General features: G+C 52.8%; 1 protein-coding gene and 1 long non-coding RNA gene across 2 annotated transcripts; one reads left to right on the plus strand and one right to left on the minus strand.

Annotated features, from left to right (window-relative positions):
• The first annotated feature begins 30 nt into the window (after positions 1-30).
• Positions 31-9,948, plus strand: C5ar2 (complement C5a receptor 2). The gene is made up of 3 exons (XM_004867062.3): positions 31-431; positions 2,167-2,293; positions 8,381-9,948. Exons 2-3 carry the CDS (start codon positions 2,192-2,194, stop codon positions 9,404-9,406), a joined length of 1,128 nt encoding a protein of 375 aa, XP_004867119.1. The 5' UTR covers positions 31-431; positions 2,167-2,191; the 3' UTR covers positions 9,407-9,948.
• Positions 9,476-12,323, minus strand: LOC110346065 (uncharacterized). Its single transcript, XR_002389842.2, has 3 exons — positions 11,972-12,323; positions 10,287-10,383; positions 9,476-9,731 (listed from the first exon to the last, which is right to left on the minus strand). It is a non-coding gene; the product is annotated as an uncharacterized LOC110346065 (long non-coding RNA).
• Positions 12,324-12,380: the final 57 nt, after the last annotated feature.

Below are 12,380 nucleotides of genomic sequence, written 5' to 3' on the forward strand. Positions count from 1 at the left end.
GCACTGAAGACGTAGAACAGAAGACAGAAGGGGCCGGGCGGCGGAGAACTTGCCGGGCGTGCACAAGGGCCCGGCTGCCAAACTCAGAGATAAACATTCGCGTAGGCAGACTCGCATGCGATGACAGTGGAGACCTCTGGAGGGCGTGAGTGTGCCGAAGGTCCCCAGGCGTCATGGAGATGGAAGGCCTGCTCTACTGGGCCCAGCACTTAGGGTGGAGGCTGCCTGGGGACCTAGGGAGGCTAAGCCGGAGGTCCAGAGGCCATGGGGGGAGGAGGGCTTGGAAGGGAGGTTTGTTGAGTTTTTTGCTTGTTTATTGCTAGGGTGGAACCTAGGATTTTTTTTGAGACAGGATCTCACTGTGTAGCCCAGACCGGCCTTGAATTTGCAGCAATCCTCCTGCCTCAGCCTCCGGAGTGCTTCGATGACAGGTGTGGACCACCATGGGCTGCTGTATGTGAATTTTTGATTTATGATGTCTTTGAGGTTTATCTCAGTGTAATCTCATTGTAAATGGAGAAATAGCTGAATGTATTAATATAGTCACATGAATGCTATTATTCCAATATATTTATGGGCCGGGGATTTAGCTCAGTGGTTTCGACGCCTGCTACGCAAGCGCAAGGACCCGAGTTCGATCCCCGGTACCAAAAAAAAAAAACCAAAAACCCAAATACTCAATGTATTTATATTATCTTGCTCTATATGATAGCTAACGTGTAAGTAAATGTAATAAAATGAATCATATTTTATTTAGTTCAATTTATCCAAAATATTATTATCTAAACACATAATCAACATAAAAAAAAAAATCCCTCTTCCTCCTTCTCTCCCTCCCAGTACTGAGGACTGAGCCCAGGGTCCAAGCACCCCATCTCTGAGCTATAGCCTGGCCTTTTTATGTCATCTTGAAACAGGGTGTCACCACATAACCTAGGCTGGGTTCAAACTCGCGACCCTCCTGCCTCTGCCTCCCTCTCAGCTGGACCTAGGCTGCCCCACACCCAGCCTGTGTCGCCTTCTCGTGCTCTCTCGGAGCTCTGCCCTTGCTTGGTCTTGTGCCCTCGCCTGGTACCTTCAGCCTCTCTCTTTCACACCACCTGACCCCAGCATCCTTCCTAACCTCTTCCTCCCCTCACTGTCCACAGTGGCTCAGGCCTGGGCCCATCGGGGCCTTGGCTTCTTCCCACTCCTCCCCTGTGGGCCCCAGCCCTCCATCTTCCTGCCCTTGGTCCACCTCATCTCTCCTTCGCTCTCCTGGCTGCTCAGTCTGGTTTTCCAAGACCGCCCCTTCCCCACTTGGCCTTCTCCATGTGCTGCTTCCTGCAGGCAGTCCTTCCTGACTTCCCCTCTGGCTCTCCACACTCTCCAATGAGCCCCTCTGTGTTTTGGGGGGTATAGTGGATTGAACCCAGGGCCCTCACAATGAGCTCCATCCCCAGTGCTTTTAAAATTTTTTTTTTTTTGGACTGGGGATCGAACTCGGGACCTTGCACTCGAGAAGCAGGTGGCAGAACCACTGGGCTAAATCCCCGGCCCTAAATTTCTTTTGAGATGAGGTCTTGCTAAGTCATAAAGTTGCCCAGGCTGAAAGAAAACTTGCGATCCTCCTGCCTCAGCCTGCCAAGCGCTGGGATCACAAGTGGTGGGCACCACCACGCCCCTCATCCCCACCATCTGCCTCCGTTCCTGGCCATCGCCTGGCCATCCTGGTCCGGAGGGTGAGGTGAAGGCGGGGAGTGTGTCGTCATCATGGTCGCTGTCGTGCTCCCCCCGCCAATGTTAGGAGAAAATCTAGGAAACATGGTCCTCAAAGCTGGCCCTTCGCCTTCCAGAGGCGCTCGTGGTGGGACTGAGTGCCCTCCTGGGACAGCCTCCGCCTGGCATTGAGCAGCCCTGCCAGAGAGGGAAGTTGGCTGAGAGGTCAGGAAATTGCCAGATCTGCGGCCTGGGGAATTGGCTGAGTCAACAGGGTCAGAAGAGGAAGTGGGAGGGAGGGGAGGGTTGATGTGGGGACTGGTGAATTGCCCTGGCCCGGTTCCCGAATCCCATTGCCATCTGCTTTGAGTTTTTTTGAGACAGGGCCTCCCGATGTAGTGCAGGCTGGCCTGGAACTCATATGTAATCCACGCTGGACTCGAACTCATGGTGATCGTCCTGCCTCAGCCTCCTAGGTGCTGGGATCACCAGCATGCGCCACCACGCCCAGGTCATCTGCTCTTCAGACCTCAGCCAGACCCTTCCCCGTGTCTCGGGCTCACTCTGGGTGAGAACTTTCTACATTTTCCAGCAGGTGAGCAAGAAAAAAGAACAGAAAGATCGCTTAAAGTTAATTTTGGGACTATATTTGATTTAATTGAATAGATTGAAGATAGTATCTGATCTTCAAAACATAGTGAATATTTTAAAAATTCTTAGGAGTCTGGGTTCCAGCCTGACACGCAAGAGAAATAAACAAAAACGTCTTGTTTTTATATATATATATTTTCATTTTTTTTGTACTTGGTCTCTGAAATCTGGTGTTAATTTTACACTCACAGCACTTCTTGGCTGAGTGTGATGGTGCACACCTGTAATTCTAGCACTGAAGGAGGCTGAGGCAGGAGGACTGCAAGTTTGAGCCCAGCCTGGGCAACTTAGTGACTTGGCGAGATCCTGACTCAAAAAAAAAAAAAAAGAAAGAAAAAAAAGAAAGGGCTGGGTTTGTAGCTCAGGATGAAGCCCTGGGTTCAATCCCTAGTCTCTCTCTCTCTCTCTCTCTCTCTCACACACACACACACACACACACACACACACACACACACACAGAGAGGCACAAAGCATCTCTTCCCAGAACCTGCCTCATTCAAGAGCTCAGGAGCCTCTAATATTCAAGGCATCTACAAAATTCTAAAACTAAGAGAGGGAGCTCTGGCTTCTCGCCCTCTGAGTCTGCAGAGTGACCTTCAAGTCCTGTGAGTCACAGTCTCTAACTCACACTGTAGTGTCCCTGGGCCAAACAATGGTGATTCAGACAGTCTGAGTCTGTGGTTTGAACATTCCCGCCTTTGGAGTCTTTACTTGAGAGCAGGGAGCCAGCAAATCTGGTCCCTGGTTTGTTTTTGTAAATAAAGTTTTATTGGAACACAGTCACACCCATTCCCTCCATGAGCCCTTTCATGCTGCTGCGGCAGAGCTGAAGAGCTGGGCCAAGACCTTGAGTGACCTCTTGATGCACAAAAACAAATATATTTATCTTTTCTTTTTTTCCAGGAAAACTTTATGGTTTGAACGTTCCCACCACCTCATGATGAAATTTAATCTCACTGTGAGCTAGAGAGAAGTGGAAACAGTGTCTGACTGTGGGACTTAGAGTGGGAATTTTGGGGGAAATTAAGGTTCGGTGTGACCATCGGGGTGGGGCCCTAACCCAATGATCTGTGGCTTTCTCAGGCAAGACAGAGACCTGGGCTTGCTCTGTCCCCATGCGATATCCTGGTGGGCACCAGCAAGAAGGCCCTCGATAGATGTAGACCCCCGACTTTGAATCTCTCTGCCTCCAGAACTGTGGGCTGAATAAACCTTCATTCTTTATAAACCACTCAGTTTGAGGTATTTAGTCACAGCAACAGAAAACCCACTAAAAAGCCAGGTAGGGTGGCTCACACTTGTAATCCCAACAGTCTGGGGGGCTGAGGCAGGAAGATCACAAGTTTGAACCCAGCCTGGGCAAGTTAGCAACTTAGTGATAGGGCCAGGGATTTAGCTCAGTGGCACCACCACTACCTCACAAGGGGAAGGTCCTGAGTTTGATCCCCAGTACTGAAAAAAAACAAAACTAAACTTAGTGAAACCCTATCTCAAAATAAAAAAGAAGTGGGGATGTGGCTCAGTGCAAAGACTTGAGTTTAATCCCTTGTCCCCTCAAAAAAGGACAGAAGGTGACCCTTGCTATTCAAAGATTCTGAACTGTGGTTTCATAGATGTTTGTTTTACCATTGCTTTGTAACTTGTACATGTGTTAAGCTATTCTTTTCCATGCATCAAACATTATATATATATATTGTTCAGGAGGAAAGGGACTGTGGTTCCACATCTTAGCCACTCACCCTGCCGGGCTCTTATTCTGGGAGGTTAAACCCTAAAAAAAGCCAAAACTCAGCCTCTTTTGGGGGTAAAAGATATGTTACGTATTTTTTGCTTTTGAAAAATTGTGGTACATCCATATAATTTTTCTTCGCTACTGAGGATTAAACGGAGGGCCTTCTCACTGAGCTACATCCCCTGCCTTTTTTTTTTGGTACCGGGGATCGAACTCAGGATCTTGTGCTTTCAAGGCAGGTGGTGGAACCACTGAGCTAAATCCCCGGCCCCTCCCCTGCCTTTCTTTAATTTTATGACAGGGTCTCACTAAGTTGGCAATTTGCCCAGGCTAGGCTCAAATTCACGATCCTCCTGCCTCAGCCTCCCAGAGTCCTGGGATTACAGGTGTGTGCCGCCACACCCTGCACACATCATAACATTTATTTTAAGAGGCACTTGGTACATTTACCGTGTTGTGCAACCATTCGCTAGTTAGCTATTTAGTTCCAGAACATTTTGTCACTCCCAAAGGGAACCTTGTATTTCTAGCACTGGCTCCTCCTCCCCTACTTCCTCTGCCCCTGGGAGTCACTAATCCACTTTTTGTCTCTGTGGATTTACCAAAAAGCAATTTACTTTTGATCTACAAAAATGGTAATAAAAATGGCAATGTCATACTGTCAGCTGGACGCCCTTCTAGGATGTGCTCATTCTGAGTTTTCCTCTGGAGAAAATGGCTGGTGAGCGGGAACCCCAGGACACCCCTCGCCTGCAGGGACCTTGTCCTCGGCCACCACACACCCAGGCCCCAGGGAAGAGCCACCTGCTCCGGCACCAGGGTCAGACAGGCGGAGCCCAGGGCACCTGGGATGCAGATGTGGGGTTGAGCATGATGGTCCCCCTGGGGGCCGGGCTCCACAGAACCGCGTTACCCAGAGAGGGGACGGGAGACATCTGGGTCACAGGGTGAGGCCCAGCCTCTTGACTTAGAAATGACTTCCTCTAACTTCATGTTTTTATTCCCTAAAGGACAACAGGTGCATAAATATATCTCTCAATTCCCACAGCACAGGGAGAAACACAAGCCCGAAGAACTGCTGAGGATAGAGTTTCTGAACTTGGGGTTGCAGCCACTTCCTCCTTCTAAGGCTGCATTGTGTGTGTGAATGCATTTTAAGCACATTCTAGTCTTTGTTGCAGTTTTTTTTTTTTTCAGGCTGGCCTTGAACTCACTATGTAGCCCAGGTTGGCCTCAAACTTGGTGATCCTCCTGTCTCAGCCTCCTGAGTGCTGGGATTACAAGTGTGCATCACTATACCCACCCTACAGGTGGACAATCTAGGCCCAGCTTGGGGATAGCACTGTGAGTGCGGGTGGCTTCCCAGCACAGGCACGGCCAGTTGGTGCGCGTGGAAATCTGAACTTGGCCAAGACCTCCAGCCTTGAAGGTCAACACACACACACACACACACACACACACACACACACACACACACACACACACACACGCCGGCCTCCAGGAAGTAGAGGACACGGAGACAGAGACAAGGGTGGGAGGGTGGGGGACACCGGCAGCTCTCCACCCGCCTAAGCCCTCTTCAGCCCTGCTGCCACCCTGTTGTTTGGGAACATGTGAGTCACAGGAGGAACTCAGGACAAGCACACCCTGGGCTGGAAAGAGACCTCTCCAGGTTTTCCCACTCAGGAAGGTTTTCCGGGCATGGGGCGGTGGAGCCCGGGGAACGTGGCTCATTTACTGGAATCTGCCCACTGCAACTGGGCCAAGACTCCAGGTCACAGGGTCCTGCCTGCTGGCCTGGACGGTGCTCCCAAGTGACGTTGGGCCAAACTGGGGACCCACTTGGAAGACACGGTAAAGGAAGAAGGAGGAGAGGTCTTATGACCTTGGCCTCTTTCATTTGTTTTTTGAGACAGGGTCTGGCTAAGTAGTTCAGGCTGGCCTTGAACTCACTATGTACCCCAGGGTGGCCTGGAACCCATGGTGATCCCCCTGCCTCAGCCTCCCAAGTGCTGGGATGACAGGTGTGGGCCACCAAACCCAGCTCCTGCAGGGATTCTTGCAGCTGGTTGGGAATCTGTCAAAGGGCAGCAGCCTGCTCAGTGAGCAACCTCCTGCCGTGCAAGTGGCCTTCCTGAGATGTGTCCAACAGCTGACAGTCAGCTGCCACAGAGCAGGGCATGCGCACAACTGGCTGCTCTGTGACTTTTTTTTTTTTTTTTTTTTGCTGTGGATGGAACTGCATGCTAGGCAAGCGCTCCACCCCTGAGCCACACCCGGCCCTGTGACTCTCATAAACTGAATGTTTTCTTGTATCCAACCCTATCGTGAGATCCATTCCCATCCCTGGTGCTATGTAGAGTAGCTTTGCTTGTTTCTGTCTCTCTTTTTTTTGGTACCGGGGATCGAACTCTGGTCCTTACACTTGCAAGGCAGGCAGTGGAACCACTGAGCTAAATCCCAGCCCCTGTTTTGTTTTGTTTTGAGAGACAGGGTCCTGCTATGTTGCAGGCTGGCCCTGAACTCCTGAGCTCAAGGGATCCTCCTGGCTCAGCCTCCTGAGTAGCTAAGACTACAAGTTTGCCACTGGGCCCAGTTCCTTTGCTTGTTTTTGAGCTTAGTCTGAATGGAATTGTCTGGTACTATTTTTCCCTGCCTGGGTTCCTTCCCCAATACCAGAACAAGGAATCTATCAGTATTTTTGTTTTGTTTTGTTTTGTTTTTTGGTACTGGGGATCGAACTGTGGACCTTGAACTTTCAAGGCAGATGGTGGAACCACTGAGCTACATCCCCAGCCCCGGGCCTTGTGTTTTTGAGACAGGGTCTTACTGTGTCATTGGCCTTGCACTCACTATGTAGCCCAGGCTGGTCTTGAACTCATAGTGACCCTCCTGCCTCAGCCTCCTGAGTGCTGGGATTACAGGAGTGCACCACAGCCAGCTTCTAGCTGATTCTTACAGCACCCTCCACAGCAGGTCTACTGGGACTCCCTTTACAGGAACTGGAAAAGCACAGAGAGGGAGATGACTCGCTGAAGGCCACACAGCTTTCGAGAGTCGAAGAGCTGTGTGTGTTTTACTCCAGCAGTGAAAACAGCCAGTGGCAGAGCGCCAGGCTAGAACACACAGACCATGGGCCACGGGCCGGCCTTCTCTGCTTGCTACCTGGCGGGGCGGGGCGGGCAGTGTCTCAACTTCCTCCCACTCCTTCCTGCTGCCCCCTCTCCAGCAGGAGCTCTGGGCAGTGACAGTTGCGGAGCTCAAGGGTGGACTGGGGCTTCAGGGCCGGGCAGGGCGGGGCGGGGTCTGCACCTGGGTCCTGGCCCCCTAGTGCTTGGCCCTCAGCCGGTTAGCTGAGGAAGCCGCACTGTGATTCACTGTACAGGGCGGGACTGGGACAGCTGCGACCGCCACTGAGGTTGGTGAGTCACAGAGCCCAGGCCTGCTCAGGGCCCGGTGTTGCTGCCGCCGATGCCGCTGCTGCTCAGATCTGGGGACGTGACCTTTTGGCCAGTGCAGGGTTTGTGGTTTGACAACTCAGCTTTTTTTTGGTTTTGTTTTGTTTTTGTGGTGCTGGGGATTGAACCCAGGGACGCTTTGCCACTGAGCTACACACTCAGCACTTTTTTTTTTTTTTGAGACAAAGTCTTGATATGTAGCCTAGGCTGGCCTTAAATCCAGAGACTGTCCTGCCTCAGCCTCCCCAGTAGCTGGGATTACAGGTGTGCACCATTTGTGGCTGGAAACTCAGCTACCTTCTGCTTACCTGAGTCATCTTAGGTAAGTTACTAACCTCTGTTCCTCAGCTTGCTCATTTGCAGAATGGGTTTAACAAGACAGTATCAAGATCAGGGAGCTGGTGGATCACAGTACAGTGTTTAAAGCTACGTGGGGCAATGCCTGGTAGGTGACACAGGGTGCTCCATAAACAGCAGCTTCTAAGCCGGACCTGGTGGCACTCACCTGTAATCCCAGCTACTGGGGAGCCTAAGGCAGGAGGATCACCACAGGTTCAAGGACAGCCTGGGCTACATAGTGAGTTCAAGGCCAGCTTGAATTGCAGAGCGACAGCCTGTCTCCAAAAACAAACACACACACAAAAAAACTTGCATTTCAGCTGGCTTTGAACTATGTTGCCCAGATTGGCCTCAAACTCATGGTGATCCTCCTGCCTCCACCTCCTGAGTGCTGGTATCACACCCGGCAATATTTAAGCTTCTAAGGTGCACATGGGCTGGGCTCCCTTCAGGCCACATTCCCAGGCCCACAGTTTCCTCCTGCTGTTCCTCTCCCTTCCAGGCACCTGAGGTGCGGATGGAGAACTACTCTCTCAACTACGAGGTCGAGTATGGGGACTACGGGGACCTTCCTGATGTCCCCGTGGACTGCTCAAGTGGCGCCTGCCGGGCCATGGACACCCTCCGTGTGGCCCCGCTGCTGCTGTATGCTGCCATCTTCCTGGTGGGGGTGCCTGGCAACATCATGGTGGTCTGGGTGTCCAGGAAGTGGGCTGGCCACAGGCTCGGGGCCGCCTGGCTCCTGCACCTGGCAGTGGCCGACCTGCTGTGCTGTCTGTCGATGCTGCTCCTAGCGGTGCCCCTGGCGCGCCGTGGCCACTGGCCATTCGGGGAGCTGGGCTGTCGCCTGCTGCCTGCGGCTGTGCTGCTGTCCATGTTTGCCCGTGTGCTGCTCCTGGCAGCTCTCAGCACCGACCTCTGTCTGCTGGCGCTCGGGTGGGCCGGCTGGGCCGGGGCGGCACGGGCTCGCAGGGCGTGGATGGCCCGGGGGGTGGCCTGGACAGCGGCCCTGCTGCTCACGGTGCCCTCGGCCCTGCACCGCCGCCTGCACCAGGAGCATTTCCCATCCCGGCTCGTGTGTGGCGTGGACTATGGTGGCTCAGCCACCATGGAGGGCACGGTGACCGCTGTGCAGTTCATCTGCGGCTTCCTGGGGCCGCTGGTGGTCGTGGTCGGCTGCCACAGCATCCTGCTGCGCAAAGCGGCCTCACGTCGCTGGCCGCTAGGCACGGCCGTCGTGGTGAGCTTCTTTGTGTGCTGGGCCCCCTACCACCTGCTGGGGCTGGTGCTGGCTGCAGCAGCCCCAAACTCAGTGCTCCTGGCCCGGGCCCTGCGGGCTGAGCCCTGGGTCGTGGGCCTGGCCCTTGCTCACAGCTGCCTCAACCCCTTCCTCTTCCTGTATTTTGGGCGGGCTCAACTCCGCCAGTCACTGCCCGCTGCGTGTCACTGGGCCCTGCGGGAGTCCCAGGACCAGGAGGACAGTGTGGTCAGCAGGATGTCCACCGGCCAGGAACTGATGGAAGTGTAGACAAGGAAGACCCTGGCTGGTAACCTCCTAGCCCATCTTCAGGTAGAGCTGGATCCAGGGGGTCAATGATGTCTTCATTTCATTTATTCATTCAACAAACATTCATTATGTGGTAGCTGTGTGCAAGGCCCTGGCAGAGGCACTGCTGTAGCAGTGAGCAGGACAGATACAGGGACTGACATTCTGCTGGGGGAAAATGGACAAGAAGCCAACAAAGGAGGGCAGACTGAGTCAAGGGTGATAAAGGCTACAATACCTAAAGGGGACAGAGAGGCCTGGGTAGGCCTGGCAAGACCTTCAGATAAGGCGAAAGTTGAGCCAAATCCTGAAGAAGAAAGAAAGGAGTCATGCTTATATCTGGGGCAAAGTTGTTCCAAACAGTGGGACTAGCATGTGCAAAGGCCCTGGGGCAGGCTAGGTGTAGCCCTGGCCTAGAGCTCTTGCCTAGCATGTCCCCTGAAATACTGAAGATAAACTTATACTTAACCATTGTATACTGTCTACATGAAACTTAAATTTACTGAGCATCGTTTTTTTTTTTTTCTAAACTAGGCAACCCAATTTTGAGAAAAGTTATGTCGATCTGCCTTAAATTCCAATAAAATCCTTTGCTTGCTGAAGGAGATTACACTATGGTGGGGAAGGGTGAGGAGCCTAGCAAGGAGTCTACTTCAAAGTCCAAGCAGGAGCTGAGCATGACTTGGACCAGGGAAACAGAGCAGAAGAGACAGGAGGCTGATGGGAATAAAGGGCACGTCCAAGCCTCTCGGCCTGGCATTCAAGGCTCCCCTGCACCAGGCCACACACTCATGTTCTGGCTCTCATACCCCTAGCAGATAGAGCAGTGGCCCCCAATGATGTCTACATCATACTCCTTTACCTGGCCAAGGGGCTTTGCAGATGTGCCCAAGTTAGGGGTCTTGAGATGGGGCAGTGGTCCTGGGTGGTCCAGGTGGCCCAATGTGAGCACATCGGTCCTTGAAAGAGAGGGACAGGAGGTCAGGGTCAGCGGCAGAAGTGATCAGAGTGACATGAAGGGGCCACCCGCCGAGGAACACAGGTGGCCTCCAGAGGGAAGGCCGGGAGGTGGATTCTCTCCAGAAGCCTCCAAGAGAGGCCCAGCCCTGCTGTGCCTGGACTTCAGACTTGAGATCTGCGACACGTCAGGAGAACATGTTGTAGTTTTTGTTTTGGGTTTTCTTGAGACAAGGTCCTGCTATGTAGTTCAGGCAGGTTTGGAATCACTACGTGGCCCAGGATGGCCTCGAACTCACAATCATCCTCCTGCCTCAGACTCGGGAGTGCTGGGATATAGGTGCTCTCCACCATGCCTGACTCTATTAGTCATGTTTGTTACTATCACAATATATTTGACACAGGCTACCAATGAAAAAAGAGGTTTGTTTGGCTCATGGTGTAGGAGGCTGGAAGTCCAAACAGCACAGGGCAGACTCGGTGAGGCTACCATGGCAGACCCACCCCAGAAGAGACCCACCCACAGCATGACAGGAGCTCCATCATTACATGCCAGTCCAGAGAGCTGGGTGGGGCCAGGCTTGCTTTTATCACAAACAGCCAATGAGAACTAAGGACCTGACCCCAATGACCTAAAGACCACTCACTTGGCTCCACCCATTAAAGGTCCCACAGCACCTCCTGCTAGCATAACCCCAGGGGTAAACTCCAGTTGCATGAACCCTGGGCATCAGAACACAATAAAATTATACCCAAACCATCAGAGGATAATTCTCACAACAACCCAGAGATAGGGTGCAATGCTTCCTTTTATAGGCTGAGCCCAGTGAAGGGAGCTTGTCAGTCCAAGATTACACAGCAGGAACATGGAAAGCTGGAATTTGATTTTAGTTTTACTTGGCTCCAAAGCTTATGCTCTTCGTTACCCAAATTTTCCTTCAAGACGTCACTCAAGTGACACCTCTGTCAGGGAGCCCTCCTTTGTTTCTGCCCCTCCAGGGGAGAACTGTCTTCCCTTCTCTGAGTCACAGGTTTCCAGTTAAACCAGTGTGACAACTGGATCTCCTTAACTTCCCTCTCCTCCTGCCATCCTATGAATTATTTGCCTGGATCTGTCTAGCTACCTGAAAAGCTTGAAAACCCCCACTTTAATCCATTGAGAGCCAGGCCAGCCTCCGCCCAGGGCTCCTGCCCCGGGGGGCAGATGACAGTGTGGCCCGCTGTGATGATTTGTCCCTCACCTTCAGCCCTCCCACCTTCCTGACTCCTTTCTCGAGCCCACACTGTGTCCCAGGTCACTTTGTGCACCTGCAGTTTCCTCTTCCTGGAACGCTACCCCTTCAGGTATCCGCAGGGCTCACGCTATTTTTAGCTTTCTGCTCAACACCCACCCCCGATACCGAGGATTGAACCCAGAGCTCGTGCACGGAGCTACAGCCTTATCCCTTTAAAATTTTTTAAGTTTTGAGACAGTCTTGACAGGTTGCCCAGGCTGGGGTCCAAATTGGGATCCCTCCTGCCTCAGCTTTCCCAGAGTGCTGGGATTACAGGTATGTAAGCTTGGCATATCTAGGACTACAGAGGACTCACTTTTCTCATTTATGTAGTCATTCAACAAGCACTTGCCGACATCCACTCTTCCTTAGGCTCTGTAGGGGCTGGGGAACCCCAGACCACCAATACAGAAGTGGCCCCGGCTTTGGGAGCTGGGGGATTGAGTTTGATTTGTTGATCACTGCTTTAATAATACCCGCCCTCCCTCGCTGGGTTAAAGCCCCGATGTCGTGAGATCCTGGTGGCCGTGCTTCCGGACAAGAGCGCAAGGCCGGTCAGAGGCACTGCCGAGTCCCTACCGCAACGCCTCCGCTGGCCAGCAGCGAGCGCAGCCACCTGAGGCTCCGCTGTAAGCCAGGCGGGACAGGAGAGGCCCTGCACAGGCGCAAAGTGGGTCTTGGACTGCCCGCCGCTCCCCATTGGCTATTCCGTCAGCGGCGGGGCG

The sequence above is a fragment of the Heterocephalus glaber genome, unplaced genomic scaffold (genome assembly GCF_053883595.1).
Source record: "Heterocephalus glaber isolate CG9 unplaced genomic scaffold, H.glaber_assembly_v1.0 deba00001744, whole genome shotgun sequence".
In the NCBI taxonomy this organism is placed as follows: Eukaryota; Metazoa; Chordata; class Mammalia; order Rodentia; family Bathyergidae; genus Heterocephalus; species Heterocephalus glaber.

Excerpts from the sequence above, each read along its gene's own strand:
- C5ar2 (XM_004867062.3), top strand. The coding sequence starts at position 2,192 with ATGCGCCACCACGCCCAGGTCATCTGCTCTTCAGACCTCAGCCAGACC. Across the intron at positions 2,294-8,380 it reads CTTTCTACATTTTCCAGCAG|GCACCTGAGGTGCGGATGGA; the intron begins GTGAGCAAGAAA and ends TCTCCCTTCCAG.